This window comes from Onychostoma macrolepis, chromosome 03 (assembly GCF_012432095.1).
Source record: "Onychostoma macrolepis isolate SWU-2019 chromosome 03, ASM1243209v1, whole genome shotgun sequence".
Taxonomy (NCBI): domain Eukaryota; kingdom Metazoa; phylum Chordata; class Actinopteri; order Cypriniformes; family Cyprinidae; genus Onychostoma; species Onychostoma macrolepis.
This window is the reverse complement of record NC_081157.1, coordinates 13,101,224-13,113,449: the sequence shown is the minus strand read 5'-3', so window position 1 is coordinate 13,113,449 and position 12,226 is coordinate 13,101,224. Positions and strand designations below refer to the sequence as shown.

The window sequence follows — 12,226 nt, the reverse complement described above, 5'->3', positions numbered from 1 at the left end:
CGCGGCCTTTGAGAATCGATATCGAATCGACGTCATTAAAACCCGATTTATCGAAAAATCTATTTATTTGCCCAGCCCTACTCTGTTTGCAGTGCGTATGCGGTCCGTGTGCGTTACGTATGCGGTGCAGAAGCAGCACGGACTCATTGTTTTGCACAGGACGCGTTTGCAGTCCGCTCCTGATCCGCGGCTGTTTACCACAAACACAACATTTATCTATTATTTTTATTTCAAATCCAAACGTTAGTTTATACTGAAAGTGTTTTTTTTTCGATCCTCTTTTAATCACAGTACAGTTACACAATCTTTCATAGACATATTCACGTTTAAACTCAATTAATATAAACAACAATTTAGCTTCTAGATTTGTATATTAAGTTGCTCAAGTAAGTGGAAACATTTAAACACAGCATATAGCCTATATTTTAAATTAAAACTTACCACTGACAGAAACAGTCGGCTCTCGTGCCTTTTACATTTAAATCTTTATTACAAACAGTCCCGCGAGTCTTAAAGAACTTTGTTTTTCTACCTCCACAGGACAAGTGCATATGTTGCCTTGTTTATCTAAAAGTGCACTTTTATTTGTTTCAAACCTAGCCAAAAAAGCCTGTGAAACATAGTAGACTTTAATTATATCGATTTTTGAGGAAATTACTACATTTCCATGTCAATCCATGTTCATTTTACCGCGAAACAAAGCACTGTCACTTTAATTCAGCGCGTGCTGCAGACGCGCCGGACCGCAACCGCATGCAGTGAGAACGCTTTAATCCGTTAACATGGGTGAGGAAAAAAAATACGCACTGCAAACGGAGCATGTGTGAAATGGGCGTAAAACCTGCCGAAAGTACAGTGTGTTTGGGTTCTTAAAAGTTTAAAATTTGATATATGATTGTTAATTTAACTTTAATTAAGATACTGTAGTTCTTAATGTCATGACAGATGTTTGCATCCTGACAACTTAAAAAAAAATAAAAAATGGACACAATGTTTAAGAGGTTTTAAATAAACAGTAGCACAGTGTAGCATAGTTTGTGATTATGCTTGGTCTTTCTTTTGTGCTGTTAAAACCACAACAACAAACCTGTAGCTCTTTTTATGAAATAGTAATAAATCGCATTTTAAATCGCAAATCACAATTTTGATCAGAAAAATCGCAATTAGATTTTTTTCTCCAAATCGTGCAGCCCTACCAACAATGACATTTAAAAATATACACTTTTTGTTATACCATAAAAATAACAGGTAGCCCATCTGAATTATATAACATTTAGGCTATCCATCTCATAGTACCCTACCAAAATTGTATTAACAGTAGAAGTGAAATATTATTGTAGTCTTCAAATCTTGGTACTGTCATGTTTTAAAATCACTTAGAGGAAGTTTGGTCCCATCAGACTAACATGACAGTCACGACTCATGCCGCTGTAAGCTTTTCTTTTTTTTTTTTTTCACTCGTGATCTTTACATCACACATTTCATCGCACACTCGTTTTATGCGTTTTTGGCACCACCTATTGTTGTGGGTGTATTATTGACATGTCAAAGTCTAGACCCTGAATATAAGACGACCGCATTTTTTCAGATGTATTTACAAGAAGAAAACATCGTCTTATATTCGGGTCAATACGGTAATCATAATCTATGACAAAAATACTATTATAAACTAGATTATTGGATAATTCAGCAGCAAAAGATACTCTAGAAAAATCATGGGTGCACAATAATTTGATAAAATCTAAACATTTAGTGAACCATTTTAGTGAAATAAAGGCCGTTCCACACTGAGCGCAATGCGAATCGCCGACGACGGTGCTTTCACACTGAGTGCAAAACGATTGTTCACCTTGTGCTAATTCATGCATGCACGCTAGGTGGCGCCGACCAACAATGTATTTTTTTTTTTTCAGGACCCGGACTAAAGGTGAGGTGTAAATATTTTTTAAATTAACGTGGTATTTTAGTCCTTAGGACATACTTGGTACGTTGCTGCGACCAATATGATCCGGTACTGTCACGTCCGCACAATGTGCCGGTTTGGTCATTAGGACGTTCTCAGCACGTTCCAGCGTTATTTGGAACGTTATTTGGTACGTCGCTGCGACGTATATGGTCCGGTCCAGTTACGTCGTCACGATGTAACTGTGTTAGCTGGGTTGGTACTTTTACTCTACTATTTTCCTCCGTTTGTGGTCATTACGTGCTTATTTTAATTTTATTTTTATCCATTAATGTGATTGGATAGAGAGGTAGTAATCGGTCTCGTGACTTTCGTCAAATCAAATTGTGCATAGAAAACTTTAACCGCCAACTGCTATTTATCATGGCTGCTGGAAGTGCATTCTTCAAGCATCAATTCAGTCGCATCTTCCTCTAATATGTTAAGGTAAATTTCAGATTTCTGCTTACTAAATGATTTGTATATATGCTTGCCTATCTACACGGCCTGAAATTTGGTGTGAGGTTGCAGGTGTTGCGTACAGTGTTAACTCCCGCAAGTGCCACGTTCAGTAAATTCCCGCTCACTTATAAGACGCGCGATCTGCGCTGCCTCGTCTCTCTCTCGCGTGCGTTCTGCAGCAGTCACTTGGATAAGTCTTTGTTGCTTGTTGAACTTGTTGACTTTCGATGAGTTTGAGCGCGTGATGCGCGCTGTGGAAAAGGTGTGTTGGGAAACACTGTAAAACGATTTGAAATAATGTACTCAAATTGAGGACCAGTCTGCACCTTATTGATGACCCGTGGCATTAATATAGCCTACTGCAACTGTGTCAGCGCGTGATGTAATAAAACTGTTAATAAAGGTTTTTTTTTTTTGATCCATTTTATACAATCCGCCTTCATTCAGCAAGTGCACTCGCGCATAAACAATTTTCAAGTTCAACACGTTTTGTTCCATTCAGTTGTGGATGCTGCTGATTCACTGAGACCACCGCGGCTGCACGTGTGTGTTTTCTTTTGAAGAAGTTTCCCCAGAAATACTTCGCTATTTAATGCATTTTTCCTTACAAATTGTATTATCAGCATAACAATTAGAGTAAATGTGTAAAAGGTATGGCATGATGCCATCCTTCTAGAACAATGTGCATTTATGTTAAAATTGTAAGATAAATTATCAAGTTTAGTTATTCTTATTTCTTTATTGCAAAACGCCAAAACTAGCACCGTTTTGGAGAGAAATGGGCTCTCATTTTAACCCATATCATGGTGTGTGATGCTGAACTATGAGTTTTAATGGTGTTTGTTTTTACACTGTTCTAAACATTAATATTTTGTGTGCAACAACAGCATGCTGTCTCAGTGGCCTTACACATGATTTTAAATCAATTTTTTCAAACTTTATGATTTAAATGGGGATGATTGTACTGAGAATAACTTTCAACTTTTCTTCAACTGAATACTGTTTCCACGCTGTTTTGATGTATTTTAAATAGTTGGCAATTAAAACTGCTGGATGATAGATATTCTTCATTCTTTATGACAAATAAGATAATGTGAATTACAGAATGTACAACGTTTTTTGAATGTATACAGGTGCATCTCAATAAATTAGAATGTCATGGAAAAGTTCATTTATTTTAGTAATTCAACTCAAATTGTGAAATTTTGGTTCTTTAAATTGTGATGATTTTGGCTCACATTTAACAAAAACCCGCCAATTCACTATCTCAACAAATTAGAATATTTCATAAGACCAATTAAAAAATAAAAAAAAACATTTTTAGTGAATTGTTGGCCTTCTGGAAAGTATGTTCATTTACTGTATATGTACTCAATACTTGGTAGGGGCTCCTTTTGCTTTAGTTACTGCCTAAATTCGGCGTGGCATGGAGGTGATCAGTTTGTGGCACTGCTGAGGTGGTATGGAAGCCCAGGTTTCTTTGACAGTGGCCTTCAGCTCATCTGCATTTTTTGGTCTCTTGTTTCTCATTTTCCTCTTAACAATACCCCATAGATTCTCTATGGGGTTCAGGTCTGGTGCGTTTGCTGGCCAGTCAAGCACACCAACACCATGGTCATTTAACCAACTTCTGGTGCTTTTGGCAGTGTGGGCAGGTGCCAAATCCTCTTGACGATTCATCTTTAAAAAGCTGGTCAGCAGAAGGAAGCATGAAGTGCTCCAAAATTTCTTGGTAAATGGGTACAGTGACTTTGGTTTTCAAAAAACACAATGTACCAACACCAGTAGATGACATCGCACCCCAAATCATCACAGACTGTGGAAACTTAACACTGGACTTCAAACAACTTGGGCTATGAGCTTCTCCACCTTTCCTCCAGACTCTAGGACCTTGGTTTCCAAATGAAATACAAAACTTGCTCTCATCTGAAAAGAGGACTTTGGACCACTGGGCAACAGTCCAGTTCTTCTCCTTAGCCCAGGTAAGATGCCTCTGATGTTGTCTGTGGTTCAGGAGAGGCTTAACAAGAGGAATACGACATCTGTAGCCAAATTCCTTGACACGTCTGTGTGTGGCAGCTCTTGATGCCTTGACCCCAGCCTCAGTCCATTCTTTGTGAAGTTCACCCAAATTATTGAATCAATTTTGCTTGACAATCCTCATAAGGCTGCAGTTCTCTCGGTTGGTTGTGCATCTTTTTCTTCCACACTTTTTCCTTCCACTCAACTTTCTGTTAACATGCTTGGATACAGCACTCTGTGAACAGCCAGCTTCTTTGGCAATGAATGTTTGTGGCTTATCCTCCTTGTGAAGGGTGTCAATGATTGTCTTCTGGACAACTGTCAGATCAGCAGTCTTCCCCATGATTGTGTAGCCTAGTGAACCAAACTGAGATACCATTTTGAAGGCTCAGGAAACCTTTGCAGGTGTTTTGAGTTGATTAGCTGATTGGCATGTCACCATATTCTAATTTGTTGAGATAGTGAATTGGTAGGTTTTTGTTAAATGTGAGCCAAAATCATCACAATTAAAAGAACCAAAGACTTAAACTACTTCAGTCTCTGTGCAATGAATTTATTTAATACACGAGTTTCACAATTTGAGTTGAATTACTGAAATAAATGAACTTTTCCATGGCATTCTAATTTATTGAGATGCACCTGTAAATTGCATGTGTTCAGTGTTTATTATGAGGGTGTAGAATCCACAGCTCAGTACTCAATACTCATGAGTACTTTTAAATAGGCTACTCTTTTACTCTTACTCAAGTAGTTTTTTGGACAAGTACTTTTACTCTAATCACACTACATTTTTTGGAAGGTAATGGTACTTTTACTTGAGTAAATTTTTTCAGTACTCTTTCCACCACTGGCTAACATACATTTGTTGGGGCAATGAAAACTAAGACGCACTGAGATCAGGTGATGGTGACTGTAATCATTGTGCGGTTATTTAAATAATTACTTACAAATGTGTTGTTTATGTGTGAATAATGTGTGGTACTACAGTGAGAGATTAAAGCAGCGGTACAGCTGTCACACTATGAATTAACAGAAAATACCCCCCCAAAAAACAGGTTAAATTGCTGAATCAATCAGACATCAAGAATCAGCGTATGAAACTCAACAATGGTGACAATCTACAAAATAAAATTTTATGCTGAGTATCTGGGTACTAAAGCAAACACTGATCACAATAATGGTGGTTTGTTGAAATGTAAACATTTTTTCAACATTAATGGCGGATGCAAAAGTGATAATAATTCAATGCCATTAACCCTCTGGGGTCTGAGGGTATTTTGGGGCCCTGTAGAAGTTTTGACATGCCCTGACATTTGTCTTTATTTCAGTATCTTAAAAAAAAAAATATGAATGGCTAAAGTCTGATAACACTATATTCAGCACAAACTGGGCTACAATAATATGTGAGCAGCATGAAAGTACGTTTGCGTTTTTGAGAAAACATCTATGTGTGGTTTGTGAAAAACTAAATTTTTTAAGTCACTGAAATAAGGCCAGAAAACATACATAATATTTGTTCACAAGACTTTTGAGAACTGGATGTGGTAGACTAGAGATTTTGCTACAAAATAATGTGGACAAACATGTTTTGTGATAGAATTTCCATATGCAAGGTAGTGACAATGGCCATTAATATTTAGTGATTCATACCTGAGAGACAAAGGTCCTCCCATAATGGGCCATCAATATGAATGTGACTGAGGAAGGTAAGAAAGAGTGTGAGGAGAGTCAAATAATGTAGGTTTTTGATTATTTGTATTTCATTTGCAATACAGTATAATAAATATATACACCGTGATGGTCAAGGACACATGATTGAACATACTGATCTGAACATGGAGACTTGAACAGTAACACACCTTTGTGCCAAACATTCATAGTGATAACACTCGCACTACTTTTATATCTTGTGGTTTTATATGTTATGAAACGTTAAACAAACATCCTGGTATTGTGAGGCATTTAGACAATGAAATTACACATATTTCAAAATGTTTCACTTGATTTCATACATTTAGTCAGGAATTATAGCTTGGGAAAAGTCTAACTAAAATGTGTACAAATTATGTCACAATAACAACATATGCAAGTAATCTTAGGCTACTCATCAGAGTGATATCCTCCACTGGATCCAGCTACGCGACACGTCATGTTCTTCTTCTTCTTCTTCTGAGGTAAATTCTGGGTTATTCCTCTTAGCACGTCTTCTTCCAGAAAGAAAAGTAGCAAGGATGAACTCTTCACGTTTGTTTACGGATGATGTGGTCATTTACATGCAGAGAATATTTGTTTTGGGCGTGACTTACTTCATTTAAAAGTAGACATTTCAAGCAGCTCTCTATACATATATTTCTCATGTCTTTGTGGCAAGTATTTGCTGAGATTCAGGTTGTTTTATTTACGTGTCTGTGAAGAGAGGTGACAGAGACCGAGACGGGCGGAGAGCGCACCATTTATTTTCTTTATTTTACAAAAGCACATTGTTTTGTTGTTATTATGACTATACACAAATAAAAGTAGACCCTTTGCAGTTTCAAACGATACCTTATTCTTATCTGTATGATTAAAAAAAATTACAGAGTATTTTTAGTTCTTTTCGCGGTCATCAAGAAAATATGAGACCGATTGCACCAGTGCGGGCTTCGACCCCAGAGGGTTAAATAACCTCACAACGATTACAGTCACCATCACCTGATCCCAATGGATCTTAGTTTTCATTGCCTCAACAAATGTATTTTAGCACATTGTTACAAAAGACAATGAAAACCTAATATTAAAGTACAAGAGTCAAAGCAAAGCAAAATCACTACACATTATTCATTTTTACCTCCATAACTTTACTGTAAAATAAATGACACAAAATCATTATCAATGAATTTAATCATTAAGATATCTGAAAATCTTTCAAATTCACAGTGCACTTTTGAGCATGGAATTGCTGAAATACAGATACAAGCAATGTGAGGAGTCTTTTCACAATGAGAATAAATAAACTCACTTGATGCAGTTGTTTGATGGTGTAAATTGTTGTCTGAATGTGAAATGCAGCTCAATGGTCAGGAGACGACAAACATGTATATTAGTCTAACAGGAAATAAGGAGAGATTTCTCTTCACCTTATACATACATACAGTGGAATGAACAAACAGCCCATACAGGTATGTCTACATTTTGTTCATTTAACCCTGTAAGGCCCACTGTTCACAGTATGCCGGTTTACGCCTTATCCGGCCCGCAGTGTCTTTTAGTACGGCCCACTGGATTATATTAGACTCAGATGATCAATTTTTAAAAATTTGAAAAGTAAGTCATGTAAAGATTGCTTTCAGTTTATGATGTTAATACTGTCTCCAAACAAGAGGTTGTCATTTTCAGCCGCTCACCTATTAATAACAGCATAGTAGGACGTGCACTCTAACGTAAACTAACATTAGCAAATGAAAAATGAAAAACTGGCCATGAAAACAGTATATTCCAGTCAAGATTGTAAACAGATTTTTTTTTACCAAATTCAAGGGCATACCCATATGTTTGGATTGTTTGGAAATCTGTATTGTTATTTAAATCGCCATCACTCCACTGCTCACAAACAACGGGGATGCCAGAGTTGCACTTGTTGCATCAAATTTCAAAGGTAAAATGCATAGTAAACAAAACCTTTTTGCTAAATGCATGACAAATGTTTGCACTGAAGTGTGGGTTCTTAGGGGTGCTGCTTTGTGTACTGCTGTTACCGGGAAAACCGCTATATTCTGCCATTCCAAAAGTGAAACCTGCTGGCAGAGAATGAATTTGCTTTTTCAATAAGCCCATCTGCTATTTTTGCTACATATTTTTAAATGCGAATGCAGATGGGAGTTTTACTTACTCAAACATGTTCTGAGGGCAGAAAAGAAAATGATTCAACCAATGAAATGGAAGCAGAGGCGGGATCAGGAAATTTGGACTTGTGGAGGGAATACTTCAGACAGATACGTTACTAACGCTTCGTGGGATGCATTTATAACAAGGTAAGTGAATTTACCATGTATTTCAATGAAAAAAATAAACATCTCTAACGTTTAGTTAGATAATTAGTGAACAAAGATGGACAGAACAAATAATCATTGACTAAATATATCATATAGTATGCATTTTCATTAGACTGCTTCATCAGTCGATTGCACCAAAGCTGCTAATGAGGTAACTGGAGTAAAACATGCTTTTCCAATGCTACCGCTGTCTGTGATTTTTACTGAACTATGCGCTGCTCTCGGGGCAGGAGTACTCAATATTCATATCACTGTTATTTTTACTGAACTATGCGCTGCTCTCGGGGCAGGAGTACTCAATATTCATGTCACTGTTATTTTTACTGAACTACAGTATGTGCTGCTCTCAGGGCAGGAGTACTCAAAAGGTCCGTATTTCTGTTATTTTTACTGAACTATGCGCTGCTCTCAGGGCAGGAGTACAGGAGTTAACAGCAGGTGTTCATCACTAATGCACAATCATCATTTAACTAGTCACTTAATTATCTCATTAACTTTAACTCTTTGAGGACTTGGGATTTGACTTGAGACTTGCTTGTGACTTGAAAGCAATGACTTGTTCCCACCTCTGCAAACAAGATTTTGTCATCATTACAGAATATATTTATTGGCATTCTGCAAAATGGCACCTTCAAAAGAAACACAATTTGGTATTCAGTTTTATTCCACTCAAACTAGGATTTAAAAAAAATTACAACAAAAATGTTTGTTTATTTATGTATCTATCTATTTTTGTTTTTATGTTTATTTATTTATTATTATTATTATTTTAGAATTGCCAAAAGTGTAATATAACCAAAGTGTTAAATCAACATGAAAATACGTATCTATTTGTACTTAAAATTTGTCCACGGAAAACGTATGCATGTGACGTTTAAATAGCCTATACGTACAATATACATGTATTTGGTCTTCAAAAACATAAAGGGTCTTACGTATTTTCACATAAATAACATATAAATGCTTACATATAATCTACTGTATACTTTAAAGTGGATAGGCGGAGCGTGGCAGGATAATGTGACAAACAAATTTCCGGAGATATATGATATATATGCGATTGCGCCTTGTAACATTTATTTTAATACTAGTAATAATAATAAATATAGCTGCGAGCAGCAATTATCGGGGTTCAAGCAATTTAAGGCGTTTGCGCAGTTGCATGAAAAGTTTTGATGTTTGTTTTTTAGCAAGAATTTACATCTGAGATTTGTAAAGAATATTTATGGACAACAAACAGTTTACTAATAATAAAATACATGGTTTTTAAAGCTTTTTGACTGTTATAGTGTGGTCCGATTGCAATAGTAATTTGCATGGTTGTTTATATAATTTTTCATCATTTCATTTCATTTTGTGAAGTTATGACTATTTGTTTCGGAGTTATACGTGTTTGCATGAGTTTGATCATGTTTTTTGTTTTTCAAAATGACTGTTTATAGGTACTCAAAGGGTAAAGTTCAACATTTTTTGATAACTATAGGCTCTGTGCACAATATGGCGACCATTGACGTTCGAACTTGAGTGTGTGGGCCAGTACTTCCGGTGAAGACTTTCCGGTGATCTGACAACTAGAGCGGGAGACAACGAGACAACAGCAACCGAGTTCCATTACCACAAACAATCTTTTTTCAGAATAAGTGTTTTCAGTATTCAAAAGAGGCGACTTGCCTTTCAGAGGGTGACAGGCTCAACACTTCATTGTTGTGTACCATTATGTACCATTTCGTCAAGTTACAACAAAGAAGTCAGCTTTCATGCATTCCCCGTTGACATTGCAGTACGAGCTGAGTGGATGCAGAAGATCCGGAGGGATGACTTCAACCCGACCAATAACAACCGGGTCTGTAGTCAGCATTTTAAGCAGACAGATCTTAATGTGACTGTCGGGGGATTAAGGAGGCTGAAGAAGGGAGCCGTACCAGTTTACTTTTCATGGAATGGGTACAAACTACCTGTGCCCAGACCAAGCGTCTGGGAACGGCGTTCCGTGACCCGAGAGTCCCGCACCAGAGTCAGACTCGGAGATGGAGACCGAAATCGCGGTAGATCACGACTACTATGTACTCCCTCAAACAGGAGCGAGGGCGAGTAATTTGGCCGATAAGAACGAAGCTCTACGTCGCCATATTAGGGAGCTACAACAGCAGTTGGAAGTCGTCAAACTTCGCCAGCGTTTTGGGATAGATCGCCTGTCTGCATCAGATGAGGACGTGCGCTTTTATACCAGGTTTGCGTCCTACAGGAGTTTCAAGGCTTTTTGGAGTTTAATTGAACCTGCTGTGATCAACAAGATGGTGCGCATAACCAGCACCAAGACAGCATCAGCACAGTCCATCACCCAACAACGGTAGGTAACAAATGTGGTAACATGACGTGCATAGAGTTGTAGGCTTAATGTAACTGAAATTGGATACAAACTGTTTTATTCCGTAATTGCCACTGTTGGTTTGTGGAGTTAATTACATCTAATTAAAAAGTAAAAGCTAAAAAGCTGATGTTGGTATTATTTTCTGATTTATACTTTGTAATAACAATATTAATGTCAAGGTAACTAAACAGAGGTTTTTGTTTATATATCTCAACAGAAACTGAGACCCATTGACGAGTTTCTGATGTACCTGTCAGTGGGTTTTCCTCTCAGGGATCTTGCAGAGAGGTTCAGCATTCACCGCACTACTGCAATTCGGATCATCTCCACATGGACTCATTTCCTGTACTGCCTACTGGGAAGCCAGCGCCTTTGGATTCCTCCAGAGATAGTGAGAGCTCACCTGCCAACTGAGTTTGCAGCTTTTTCTGATACACAGGTGATCCTTGATTGTACAGAGATATTCTGTCAGACGCCATCCTCTCTGCTCCTTCAGAGTGAGGTTTTCTCAACCTACAAATCACACACTACATTCAAGGCCATGATTGGCATGGGACCCCATGGTGCTGTCACCTTTGTGTCTGGACTGTATGCAGGCTCTATGAGTGATCGCGAGATTGTAAAGCTTCTGAAGCCGGGTATGGCGATCATGGTGGACAAAGGGTTTGTTGTGGACAACCTTGCTCCTTGTAAGGTGTACCGGCCTGCCTTTCTCAGCAACAAACGCCAAATGAGTCGAGAGGATGTCAGACAGACACAGTCAATTGCACATCTGAGAGTGCATGTGGAGAGGTGCATAAGGAGAGTGAAAGAGAACAAACTGTTCGACAAGGACATACCACTGTCTATATGTGGGAACATTGATGAATTGTTCAGTGTGGCCTGCTTCCTGGTCAATTATCAGAATGGGCCATTAGTGAAGGCATGGGCAACTCAGCAATGAATTAAAGATCCATCTTGCTTCTTAAAAACATTATTTGTGTCATTGTCTTCATTACATTAGCTTTGTGTTTTTACTGCCTTGAAATGAAAATAAAAACGCACCAGAAATTACATTAGAACATGTAGAATTTAATAAGAAAATATTAAACAACACTTATTCAACAATCCAATATCAACAATCCACATAGCTTTTTACACTCGGGCTCTCATTCCAATCAGTACAAAAGGTATGGTCTCAGGTCAACTGTAGACCTGCATTAGTGACATTCGCTCTAGTTTTATAGAGATTTGTTAAACTGAACAATGAAATCTCAACACCGATTGAACAATTATCACTCAGGTTTTGTATAGATTTGTATACAAAATAAAACCTTATATTTAGTTCAGGCTTTGTATAGATTTGTAAAGATGACCAATAAAACCCAATATTAGTTCAGGCTTTGTATAGATTTGTAA

General features: G+C 37.5%; 1 protein-coding gene across 1 annotated transcript; it reads left to right on the top strand.

The window, feature by feature from the left end:
• The first annotated feature begins 9,239 nt into the window (after positions 1-9,239).
• Positions 9,240-12,025, top strand: LOC131537238 (uncharacterized). The gene is made up of 2 exons (XM_058770558.1): positions 9,240-10,807; positions 11,046-12,025. Exon 2 carries the CDS (start codon positions 11,073-11,075, stop codon positions 11,769-11,771), a length of 699 nt encoding a protein of 232 aa, XP_058626541.1. The 5' UTR covers positions 9,240-10,807; positions 11,046-11,072; the 3' UTR covers positions 11,772-12,025.
• Positions 12,026-12,226: the final 201 nt, after the last annotated feature.

Bases quoted from the DNA above. Each gene is read 5' to 3' on its own strand.
- LOC131537238 (XM_058770558.1), top strand. From the start codon at position 11,073: ATGTACCTGTCAGTGGGTTTTCCTCTCAGGGATCTTGCAGAGAGGTTC.